Genomic DNA, 13,729 nt, shown 5'->3' on the forward strand with positions numbered 1-13,729 from the left:
CAGTGTATTACCAGACCCCACTTTTATCAAACTGTCAGTGTATTACCAGGCTCCACTTTTATCAAACTGTCAGTGTGTTACCAGGCCCCACTTATATCAAACTATCAGTGTATTACTAGGCTATGTAGTTATCAAACTGTGATTATATTACCATGCCCCATAGTAATGAAACTGTCAGTGCATTACCAAGCCCCATATTTATCAAACTATCAAAATGTTGAAATTCAACTTCAACTCAAAAGCTTCAAACATCATAATCATATTTAGACTTTAAATTTCAGTGAAATTTGGCATTTATGAAGAAATTACCAACAATATTTGAATGTGCCGGTTTTATTAGTTTAACCTCACTTGGAGGAAAATTATGGAAGAAAAACTAAATACTTGATTTGAGAGTTAAATGAGCTTAGTTTTGATGCTTAAGGGATTTTGTGGCCTGGAGGTGTTATAGCAGGTAATATTTCATTATTACTTGTATCTTTCTGAGTACAAAGTGTGTATGTGTTGCAGATAAAAGTTACTAATAAGGAGGTTCAGCATGGTGAGGGTCCAGTATATTCAGAACCTATGAAGTTTTTCAATGTTGTTAATATGTTGAAGTTTTTACATTAAAATGTGTCAGATACCCAGTTCCTGAAGACCATGGCTGCAGCCCTAACAGACTTCAGTGAGCTACCATGCCAGGCTCCTATCCACTTCCTGCTTGAGGTAAGAGACAGAGGAAGACATGGAGTAACTATAACTCTGCTTGAACTTTATCACTGTCTAATCATTTTAAGCCAGATGTTTCCTTCACACTAGCTTGGTCTTCCGTTTAGAGTCCAGACAATGGGACAAAAATCTTACTTCAAGTTATACAAATAATATGTATTTTAAGAACTGATGAAGAGTTGAAACTGTACTCAAATATTTGCCAGTATAGATGAAGAGTTCAAACTGTATCCAAACATCCATCAGTACTGATGAAGAGTTCAAACTGTATCCAGACATCCATCAGTGCTGATGAAAAGTTCAGACTGTAACCAAACGTCCATCATTACTGATGAAAAGTTCAAACTGTATCCAAACATCCATCAGTGCTGATGATACGGTTCAAACTGTCTCCAAACATCCATCAGTGCTGATGAAGAGTTCAAACTGTATCCAAACATCCATCAGTACTGATGAAAAGTTCAGACTGTACCCAAACAGCAGTCAGAACTGATGAAGAGTTCAATCTAGATAGCAATTAGAACTGATGAATAGTTGAAACTTAACCAAATATCAATCAGTAATGACGAAGAGTTCAGACTGTATCCAAACATCAATCAGTAATGATGAAAAGTTCATACTATCCAAACATCAATCAGATAGGATGAGTAGAGTCTATAGAGTATAGCTGATATGGGTTTTTGCATTCATTTTTATGTTAGCATATACTTCTCCATTCCTATGGTCTATAAAAAATGTGCATAAATACTAAGGAGGATCTCACTAAATCTGTATCAAGTTATTAGTAGTTCCATATGAAAACATGAAGTATCTATCATGCCACTGTACACTGCATGTCTGTTATAGTCATGACATTTCTATCGTGCCTTTCTATAGTATGTGTCCGTTATGATTATGAAATTTCTATTTTGTATCTGTATATAGTGTGCCCATTACAGTCATTACATTTTTATTTTGCCTCTGTATAGTGTGTACCCATTACAGTCATGAAATTTCTCTCATGCCTATATGTAATGTTCCCATTATAGTCATTACATTTCTATTTTGCCTCTGTATAGTGTGTACCCATTACAGTCATGAAATTTCTCTCATGCCTCTATGTAATATGTTCCCATTATAGTCATTACATTTTTATTTTGCCTCTGTATAGTGTGTACCCATTACAGTCATGAAATTTCTCTCATGCCTATATGTAATGTTCCCATTATAGTCATTACATTTCTATTTTGCCTCTGTATTGTGTACCCATTACAGTCATGAAATTTCTCTCATGCCTATATGTAATATGTTCCCATTATAGTCATTACATTTCTATTTTGCCTCTGTATAGTGTGTACCCATTACAGTCATGAAATTTCTCTCATGCCTATATGTAATATGTTCCCATTATAGTCATTACATTTCTATTTTGCCTCTGTATAGTGTGTACCCATTACAGTCATGAAATTTCTCTCATGCCTCTATGTAATATGTTCAAGAATTATCAGAGCCCTTTTGTATTTCCAGGGAAAACAGTCAATTTAATTCAATAATTTAAAGAAAATAAAACCTCAGCCCGAACTTGACACTACATAAAACAACTTGACGTCTCAAGTGTTAAGGCACAACTGATATAATTCTTATCATAACATCAGTTATAAGACTAACTAAAATGCAAAAGAGATTCCTGGATGGGGGTCAAGAGTTCATCCTTCTAGAAAAATAAAAGTTTGTTTATCATTTAACATATGCTTGATGTCACATAGTCCGTTTATGACCTTGACTCCACTTAATATTCTTACTCTGAGAAGAAGAATAAAAGAAAATTAAAAACTTAAAGGTTGTTTACTAAAACTGTCACTTTTTTTTTAAAACAAGGTCAGCAACTAGATACAATATTTCAATTATTATTTGCTTACAGCAAAAATAAAAAAATCAGTCAGAACAAACAGGACCGAACTCTATTCTGGACAATATAAAATCCAGTAGGTATCACGGTACCAATTGTTTTTCCATATACCTCAATGCTAATGTTTTGTGAAATAAATATACTTTCTGTCCTACTTGGGCATGCATGTCACACACTGTCATACAGAACAATGCTAGATTGTCAATTTGACAATGACATAACCAGGTACTCCATTGCATTTAAGAGAGATAACTCTACTGGAACTAGACAGGGGTAAGAGTTATCTAGTCACAACAAGCACATTTTCAGCCATGTGTACCATATTTTAAAAAAATCATAAAAAATACAAAATATGATCTAGATAGAAATTAACACAAACTCACATGTTGCCAAGAGGCTCAACTTTTTTTTAAGCCAAACAGAAAGTACAGCTCTTACATAATGCACCAATCACAGCTAGTGTTGTTCTTTAATTCTGAATACAATGTTCCATACGCCTTAAGCTCCGCCCACCTGGACTTGCACAATTGGTACCATTATACCTATAGCAAACCTTAATTTTTCCAATAATCTGTGAAATAGTTCGGGACTGTATAAGTAACAAATATACTTAGTCTCACTTGTGAAAAACAATTTGATGAGGTACTAACCTATGTCTTATATGAATGTGTATAGAAATGTCATTGAGCTGTTTGAACTATTGTTTTCTAACTTTTGCTTCACCATCAAAATCATCTTTTGAAATAAAATGAATTCTTTCAACTATGAGCTGGATCTTATTCATATCAGCACTTATTGAACTTCACATCGGTGATATGGGATAAATCACATTATGTCATATTATGTAATAACTAGGTCAAAGGTCAATGTACCAAATAGTATGTACCTGTCCTACTTCAAAATGTACAATTCACCTAAAAGAAAGGAATTTATATTTGTTTGGTAGGTGCAGAATTTAACATCAGAGACAGGTGGACATGACCCAATCTTATTATAAAGTATAAGCTTTGACCACTTTACACTATCTGCAGATACAAGAGGTCACTAACCACCAGTACTCACACAAAGGTCCACCTACCCATCCTCTTTGTAACACAAATAGTAAGCTTTCCTCCTTTGTAATGTGAATAAAATTGTTTCAATAAGCCAGTCAGTCACCAAATATAGTAAATCACAGCTTCTAAGTGGTTATGTTGGATTGGGGGGTGAAATCAGGGGAATAAAATACAGAAAAATGCCAAATATAAACACTAAGTATAGCATATCAAATGGAGTTAAAAACAGGAGGAAAGTGTTTATCTAAAAGGGAGAGGTAGCTTATGATAAAGGAATTAAAGGAGGCAAAATCAGCAATGCAAAAAATGAGAAGTGAAAGTTTGATGACCTTACCTTGGACAAATGTATGGGGCAGGGCCCAACAGGTCCAAGGACAGCCTAAAGGCAACTGTGCTATAACATCCGTTACAGGTACCCAAATTTCAAGTGAAGTTGTGTTCATTTCCATCTAATATAAAAGGGTGAATAATTTAGATAATATGGATACATATAAAGTATATTTCTTCTACATAAGAATTTAATAATAATTGGCATAAGATAGAGAGAAACTTATCTCAGATCCAAGCAGAACATACCTTATCAGTTTTTAAACTTGTAAACTTTACTGTGAGAAACTGTTAAATTGATTCTACTTACATTTGCATCAAGATTGAGGGCTAATATAATACTTCCCAAATCTTCTCTTTATTTTCATAACCAGTCACTGAAAATGTGAGATTTTATTTCCTTGAAATATTATGACTGGTGTAAGGGAGATAACTGAATGATATATATAAGGTGTGGTAACCTCTAATACATTATCCATGTGATATAGATGAGTTCATCAACAACCTGTATTAACTTCATTGCAATTAAATTATCTCAAAATACATTACTGATAAAGTGAGAACCTAACATTTAGACTCCTATATTTAGTGGAGACCTCAAGAGTCATGTAATTTTAATTTCTAAGATGACGCAGCTCTTTCATATCACATAGTTCATATTTTCTACAATGCTGGCATGTAGAGTGCAGCCTTCCATAACCATGCAGATATCATCTCATGCCAATTTGGATTCTTGCGATGGGATGCAAAGTTTCAAGAACTGTGGATTTTAATGGAATGAATACACACTGTGTGACTAAAATGGTTATCATTCTGTAATGTTGGACCAAACATGGAAATTCCACAAGAGCAGCTTGACAGAAAGAAATAGGATTAATTGAAAGTCAATAGTAGGTTATAATTGGGCTTATACAAGTGCCAATGGGAAATGCTGACTTAAGGAAACTGTTCTTGTTTGTTGGTGTTCACTGCTACTTCAACAAAAGGGAATGCAAGAGAACTGAACTAACTACATGAACAATTTCAAAGCAGGAAAGTGTATAATAAAAAAAGGACAATTAGAGCAGGACAATTCAAATCGAAGTGGGAAGGGATACCATATCCTTAATAAATTACCTAACAATTACTCATGCCAGAACAAACATCCCACATGGTACAAGTGATCTATCTACAAGTGTACTTAGAGTGTTCTCTATCCTTGTTTATGGCATGCCTTACAAGAACAAGATAGCTGTTTTTGTACACATGATTTTTCATCTTTTGCAGGTAAAATAGCCAATATTTGGCCAAAATCAACTATATTATGTTTACATAACTTATTTTGTTGCATGCATTCCAATCTAGGAGGTAACAGCACATACATAAAGGGATCAGGTAGCACAAGTCTATATCTATCATAGCTATAGTTATCAAAAGTCCCCATCCAAAGCCAACTTGTGCTATTTTCTGAAGATTTCATTCATTTTATTCTTAAAAAACTTTCAATATTTGACCAAAACTGTTCAGCACACATTTGTTTTCCTACATCAAACTAGTATAGTTCATAAATGCCGCCCACATGTATGCGTTTTCTATGGATACACTGTGAGGCTATTCTTTCCTTTAGGTATCACGATACCAATTGTTTTTCCATATACCTCAATGCTAATGTTTTGTGAAATAAATATACTTTCTGTCCTACTTGGGCATGCATGTCACACACTGTCATACAGAACAATGCTAGATTGTCAATTTGACAATGACATAACCAGGTACTCCATTGCATTTAAGAGAGATAACTCTACTGGAACTAGACAGGGGTAAGAGTTATCTAGTCACAACAAGCACATTTTCAGCCATGTGTACCATATTTTAAAAAAATCATAAAAAATACAAAATATGATCTAGATAGAAATTAACACAAACTCACATGTTGCCAAGAGGCTCAACTTTTTTTTAAGCCAAACAGAAAGTACAGCTCTTACATAATGCACCAATCACAGCTAGTGTTGTTCTTTAATTCTGAATACAATGTTCCATACGCCTTAAGCTCCGCCCACCTGGACTTGCACAATTGGTACCGTTATACCAGTAAATAATATTACATTACAATAGCATGTCATGGAATTAAAATTTTTAAAAAACTGACAGACAAATATTTAAATTAAATATACATAACACAAGCCTCTGCATAATGTGTCCCCATTACAGTCATGACATTTCCCTTTATGCATGTTTCATGAGGAACACCATTTGTACTGGTAATAGTTAACATGGCATACACAATGGAATTTGCTTGTAATAAATTTGGATTTCATAATTGTCTGGATTTGGTTCAGATCTAAAGTGTAAGCTTTTCAGCAAAACCTGTCAGTAAAGGACACTCAGGGAACTACAATGCAGCACTTCTTGACTTTAATGCCCTTCATTATGACATGGTTCCAGCAATAAAGTGGGTATGGACATGGATTCCATTTAATTATTCATTAGTACAGTTATATTTGTAATGTACTTCATTATAACATGGTTCCCATAATAAAGTGGGTATGGACATGGATTCCATTTAATTATTCATTTGTACAGTTATGTTTGAAATGTACTTCATTATAACATGGTTCCCATAATAAAGTGGGTATGGACATGGATTCCAGTTAATTATTCATTAGTACAGTTATATTTGTAATGTACTTCATTATAATATGGTTCCCATAATAAAGTGGGTATGGACATGGATTCCATTTAATTATTCATTAGTACTGTTATATTTGTAATGTACTTCATTATAACATTTTTCCCATAATAAAATGGGTATGGACATGGATTCCATTTAATTATTCATTAGTACAATTATAATTGTAATGTACTTCATTATAACATGGTTCCATTAATAAAGTGAGTATGGACATGGATTCCATTTAATTATTCATTAGTACAGTTATATTTGTAATGTACTTCATTATAACATGGTTCCCATAATAAAGTGGGTATGGACATGGATTCCATTTAATTATTCATTAGTAGAATTATATTTGTAATGTACTTCATTTTACAGCCATCTCACTATGATGGGTATACATTACAGTTCTCATAGACACCATGGCATTATAAAGAGGGAGAAAACATCCAACTCAGTGTTGCTATAGAATATGCAGTAGTTGTTAGATTGCATAAAATAACTTCCCATATTAAACAGTATTCTTCAGTTTTCAGACATCTAGTATGCAATTCATTCTTCATTATAGGAAATCAGAAATTTTATTTTAAGTATGCACTCATGTTGTTGAGTTTTGTGAGTATCTAGGGGTCAGATTTTCTTCTTGGAATGATACAATTTAAGAAAAAGGTCTTATAAATGTCTTTTATAAGTAGGTGTCCTCAGTATAGAGGATCTTTTAAGGCAGGTTTCACTGTATATTGTGTATTTATTCTAGATTTAAAGAAAATTTGATATTTGCAAATTATTTTTACTGTATTTCATTGTGCAGGACTTACATTGTATTTAATTTCTCATTTTGATGATGAGGCTTGCAGTCTTTTAACATTTTATGTTCCAGGGCCTGAACAATAGAAAGAACCTGTCCTCAGAGAACATCATGCAGCTTTTGAACAACCTGGCCACATACATGAACTGTAATCTGGACTCATCCACTTCCTCTACAATGTGGACTAACATCATCAACGAGTTTGACACTTTTTTACGGCGACTTTCTGATATCCTCCCAACCCCCTGTGACATGACACCCATACTCAAAATCATTACTAGCTTACTCAAGGTGATGGGAATCAGCAATGCTAAGGTAAAGGACTGGAAATATTTTGAACTGTTCATTTGTACTGTGGCTGGAAAAAATTCCTAAATGTTTAATTTGGCTGGTTTTCATGACATTGCACAACAAATTGGTCTTAAAATGCAAACATTTTATTCCTTTTCCTTTCTATTTGGTATCTTACTTAGGACTGTTAACTCATTCGGCCCCAGAGGTTTTTGTCATTTTTGTCTGAAATGTGCATAGGAACGAGATTTGGGGTGCTATTTCTGAACACATCGTAATACAGCGGTTTTCAACAGATTATCCATGAGAATAATGCCCAGTTGTATTAGAAACATCAATTTCCATTGGTTATTTTGCTTGCGCATGAGCAGAAGGGTAAAAGTTGGAGTTTTTTTTTTTTTTTTTTTTTTTTTTTTTTGCTTAATAGACCCATCATTTTCGTATGGAGACCGCAATTTATTCCAAATGCCCACCTTATCCTAGTTTTTGCAAAGGTTCACCTGTCTGTGTTCAGTTAAGACCGGTATGCCTTAGATCTGAGGCCAAAAGGTCTAAAATCCGGACACAAAATCGCATTCCGATCTCGAGCGAATTTTGGGTGAAAAAAAACCGGGTCCAAAAAATGAGCTTTTTCTCTCTGTATTTTGTAGTGCAACTAGAACTTCCAGATTATTTGATACCATTTTAGAGCTATATCTGTCTGCTTTTGTTTAATACCACCCACGTTGGTCTATCTTAAATGGCCTCGATGCTGCAGGGCTTTGAAGTAGGGTACAGCCTCATCACGTCTACAGACGGGATCGGGGCTGAATCGGTTAAAGGAAAAGCACATGGGGGGAGGTCAAAACACAACTTTTTTGCTCATCGTTGAGTTTGTGAAAATTATCTTAATTTTCATGGCTAAGCATATATTTTAAATAAAGTAATTCGGGTTGTGGGTACTGTGTTCAGTATTTTATTTGATCCCATAAATTAAAATTTCATATTTACAACTACACATATGGGATATCACAAGAAAAAACCTGTGAATATATGGTGAAAAGACCATTTTATGATTTTTTTAATTCTTGAAACCCATGACCTCGCAACATAAAAAAACACCTAACATACATGTGAAAATTAATGCTACACTGATAAGTCAGAAATAACACATTCGGCCATCTCAGTTATTCTGCAAAACAAACATAGGATTGACCTTGAAGTTGTGAATGGGAAGTAACTCTTGCAATACTTATTTTGAATCCATTTGTCTATGTGCTGTACCATTATCAATAAAAACTTGGAAATGTAAGAAGTTTAGTACACTGTGGAGATGAACAACAAGTGGTTGGTGGAGGCAAGGCCATATCAGAAGTGGAACAAATGAAGGAGTTGCTCTAGGGCCCCCACCAGGCAGAAAGGCCCACAGGGCAGCCAAATGGTAACAACATTGATTGAGGGGTGGCACCACTTTTGGAAATTGCTCTTGGGCCTTCTGCCATAATCCAGTATTGGGTGGAAGCCACACTTGACAGGTTGGCTAAGCATGAATCAAAATGATCTAATCATTGCAATAGTGTTCACAGCCATGCAAGTAACCATGGCAACTTGGGGTGGGCAGGCCCAATGGGGACCCAAAATTCCCATCAAAGAACTCTTTTTCATTGGGAGTGGGGGCATTTTCTAATTAAGTCATTAGATCCCTGGGTCAGATCATACCCACCTTTTGTCATCTCATAGTATATACATCAAATTATGTCATAAACAGTTTTTTGTTTTTGCTGTAGATCGCTTACAGCAAGAGACACTAGAAGCACAGTTTGTGTGGGTATTTTACCGTTACTAATACTCACTCTCCTGTAGATTTAAGGCAAATTTCTTTTTTAACTGACACACTGGTCTTTTGGATCTTGTCAAGGAGTGAACGTTCTCCATTTTTGTTCTACAGCCATAGGGGTAAGTGTTACATTTGTATTTTATTTGATATGTGAAGCATATTCAGTTTGTAATGTGATATCGTGAAAATGTTGCCTTTACTACTATGCGGATTTGAAAGATTGTGAACTTTTGAATTGTTAAAAGTTGCTATTAGGGGTTTAAGTTAGTAGCATGTATCTATAGATTTTAATTCTGTACCTGTTATTATGACCAGTTTGGTTTTATTGTAGCTGTCTGTACATTTATCTATACATATGTCTGTGCGCATGGTGGATCCATGAAGGGTGGGTGTAGCCAATACAAGTGGGCCAACCCAAATTCAGGAGAACTGTGTGATGTCTGTATGTATGTGTGTACAGGTTTATCAGGCTGCCTGTCTGGCTGTCTGCATGTCTATATGGATATGGAAGATGATGTAACCATCAAGGCCATACAAAGACAAAACTGCTAATTTGTAAACTTGTGTGCATGGTGGATCCATGAAGGGTGTGTGCAGCTGATACAAGTGTGGGCTAACCCAAGAATTCGGGAGAACTGTGTAGTTTGTCAGTGGACATATTTGCAAGTTTTTATAAATATTTATGAATCATATGGCTGTACAAATGAGTCATATGTTTGTGTCAGTTTACAGTTGTTTCAATTGAGTGCATTTGAGTCATTTTGATTCCATGAGATTATATGAATCTTATTTTCATTCCATGAGATTATTTGAATTTTATTTTCATTCCATGAGATTATTTGAATCTTATTTTCATTCCATGAAATTATTTGAATCTCACTTTCATTACATGAGATTATATGAATCTTACCATCATACATTTGAATATATGAACCATTTTTTGTTTGTTTTCCTATTTGTGAATGTTTGGATAAAGTAATTGAATGAGACATATGTTTAGAGCGTGAAAGAATTACTGTATTTGTAGAGTATATATTTTTATTAATTCATTTCATTAATTTCCATTTTTCATCACATTGTGTTGTGTTGTCATTTGATGCAAGCATCCATTCAGGTCTCTCCTGTTACAACCTAATACCACCACATACACTATTGAGGATTCCTAATGCCACCACTTGCACCAATGAGAGTACCTAATAGCACCACTTACACCATTGAGAATACCTAAGACCACCAGTTGCACCACTAACAATACCAAATACCACCACATCCACTATTGTGGATACCTAATACCACCACTTGTACCATTGAGAGTACCCAATACCACTACTTGCACCATTGAGAGTATATAATAGCAACACTTGTACCATTGAGAGTACCTAATACCACCACTAGCACCATTGAGAGTATATAATAGCAACACTTGTGCCATTGAGAGTACCTAACACAATCACTTGCATCATTGAGAGTACCAAATAACACCACTTACACCTATGAGAATACCTAATACCAATACTTGCACCATGGAGGGTACTTAACCATTCCTTGTCCCACTGAGAATACCTCATGCCACCACTAGCACCATTGAAAGAACACAATACCACCACTAGCACCATTGAGAGTACCTAAGAGAAGTTAAGAAATCTTGCTGTAAAATAGATGACGTTTCATAAGAAAAAGAATGAAAATGTACAATTAGTTACATCTATATGGAATTGCATTTCTCACAAATAGCTAAAATATAAACAGCTCTTTCCTTTCAGTTTATTCTGGAGCCATTTGCTAAGCTTATCAGCATAGGAATCCAACAGTGTTCCTTCAAGCTGGCCCATGTGCTGGATATTTGTTCCTTGTGTAACAGGGTATTTAACAAGGTAATTTACTTTTCTTTCATTCTTGTGTAAAGGCATATACTGAAATTCTCCATACATAGTGTGCATAATGGATAGCAGATAGTAATAATACAAGTGATAAAACCAATTTATGTTTGGTCATTCCCCAAACCTCTAATTTATTCACTCTAATTGTTATTTATTTATATTATCCTCTACTTCATTGTCATAAGACTGAACACCATATTCAAGGGCCTGAAAATCTTCAAGCTCAAGTTTGAATATATATTTGAAATTTTGTTTCACCCATCCACAAATTATGATTCTTTTGAAAGCTTGTTTCTGATTGGCTGATGCTGGCAACTCAGACTTTTATGATTTCCTGGTCAGCTCAGTGCTGATTGTACATGTCTGTATCTTAATAACACTTACATAGTTGACTAATATGAGGATTAAAAATGTACAGATTATTAAATCATTTAATCTAATAATCTCTGCAGCTCTACAAGTTTCTAATTAAATATTTTAGGATTAGAACATTTTATGATCCTAATCTTGTTAATTTAAGATGGAATTTTATTTTGTCATTTGCAATACCCCCTTTGCTATGGTAATTTTGCGAGTTTCACTATGGTTAAAGCATTTTAACTCTGTTATGCATCATATGTAAGCCAGTGTTGGCAGGCTGGTAGCTGCCTTTATTGCCAGTGTTGGCAGGCTGGTAGCTACCTTTATTGCCAGTGATGGCAGGCTGGTAGCTACCTTTATTGGCAGTGAAGGCAGGCTGGTAGCTACCTTTATTGGCAGTGATGGCAGGCTGGTAGGTACCTTTATTGCCAGTGTTGGCAGGCTGGTAGCTACCTTTATTGCCTGTGTTGGCAGGCTGGTAGCTACCTTTATTGCCAGTGATGGCAGGCTGGTAGCTACCTTTATTGGCAGTGATGGCAGGCTGGTAGCTACCTTTATTGGCAGTGATGGCAGGCTGGTAGCTACCTTTATTGCAACTGTTGGCAGGCTGGTAGCTACCTTTATTGCAACTGTTGGCAGGCTGGTAGCTACCTTACCTTTATTACCTGTGTTGACAGGCTGGTACCTACCTTTATTGCCAGTGTTGACAGGCTGGTAGCTACCTTTTTTGCCAGTGATGGCAGGCTGGTAGCTATCTTTATTGCCAGTGTTGACAGGCTGGTAGCTACCTTTATTGCTAGTGATGGCAAGCTGGTAGCTACCTTTATTGCCAGTAATGGCAGGCTGGCAGCTACCTATTTTGCCAGTGATAGCAGACTGGAAGCTGCCTCTGTTGCCAGTAATAGCAGGCTGGCAGCTACCTATTTTGCCAGTGATGGTAGTGTGGCAGCTACCTCAGATGCCAGTGATAGGATGGCAGCTACCTCTGTTACCAGTGATGGCAGGCTGGCAGCTACCTCTGTTGCCAAGCATAGAGATCACAATATACAGGTACTATGAATTAAAACAGAATGTGGAGCTTGTAATGTAATTTTCCTCATTACCTTCAAGAAAACAACATATAAGTTCAAAAATGTTGATACTAAATTGCACAAAACAGTATCATAGGAATGTGCATTTTTGCAGGGTTTAAAAATATGAAAACTATTATATGATCTTGTCCAAATATAGCCAAAACTGTAGCTCTAATAAATTAAACATGTCTTTTTGGATACTTCCATATCAAAGAAATTTGCTCATTAAAAACTGCATTTATAAATACCCATTTCCTAATTTCACTTTCATATCTTGTCTCTTTAGAAAAGACACATGTTCACAAGAGCAATTTGTGTTTTGCTTTATGTGCAGGTTTCACTGGATAAGGATCTAGAGATATTAGAAGTGAATATATTTTTTTAAAAATTTGTAATTTTTGAAATGAACACAGATTTAAAGGACCCGGTTTACTGTACACTTTAAATAGCCCTAATATTTCGTAAAAATTACATTTTGATTGATAAATGTATTTCTTCCATAAAATGTTACAATACCAATAAGTTTAAATTGGTACCCTTATGATGCCACAAACCAAGTCATAAAATCACATGGTTGAAATGATGAAAAGCACAACTTTTATAAAAATATAACTTTCTGGATGCTGTTTAATATAGATACATCATCCGTTTCCCATAGTGATATTTTGTTGGATTATAGTTAAGTTGAATAATTAAAAAATGTGAAAGAACTAACTTTATAACTGCTTTCTATATAAAAAAATGAGTTATTTGGTCTTCACTGCTCATCTGAAGATAATCATAAAAATTATAGAAAAAGAATGAAATTTCTTTTTAAAATATTTGAAACAGAACAATCAAGCATGAATATCTAATCTTAATAAGGCA

General features: G+C 34.9%; 1 protein-coding gene across 7 annotated transcripts in view; it reads left to right on the top strand.

Annotated features, from left to right (window-relative positions):
• The window catches only part of LOC149808497 (protein unc-79 homolog), a 255,882-nt gene that overhangs the window by 186,359 nt on the left and 55,794 nt on the right, over positions 1–13,729 (top strand). For all 7 annotated transcript variants that reach the window (XM_089978169.1, XM_089978143.1, XM_089978163.1 and 4 more), the window contains 3 exons: positions 623–708; positions 7,515–7,757; positions 11,313–11,423. In XM_089978169.1, the coding sequence (XP_089834295.1) occupies positions 623–708; positions 7,515–7,757; positions 11,313–11,423 (440 nt within the window). The remainder of the gene's footprint in view (positions 1–622; positions 709–7,514; positions 7,758–11,312; positions 11,424–13,729) is intronic.

The sequence above is a fragment of the Sinohyriopsis cumingii genome, chromosome 1 (assembly GCF_028554795.1).
Source record: "Sinohyriopsis cumingii isolate HCF-2022 chromosome 1, ASM2855479v2, whole genome shotgun sequence".
Classification (NCBI taxonomy): Eukaryota; Metazoa; Mollusca; class Bivalvia; order Unionida; family Unionidae; genus Sinohyriopsis; species Sinohyriopsis cumingii.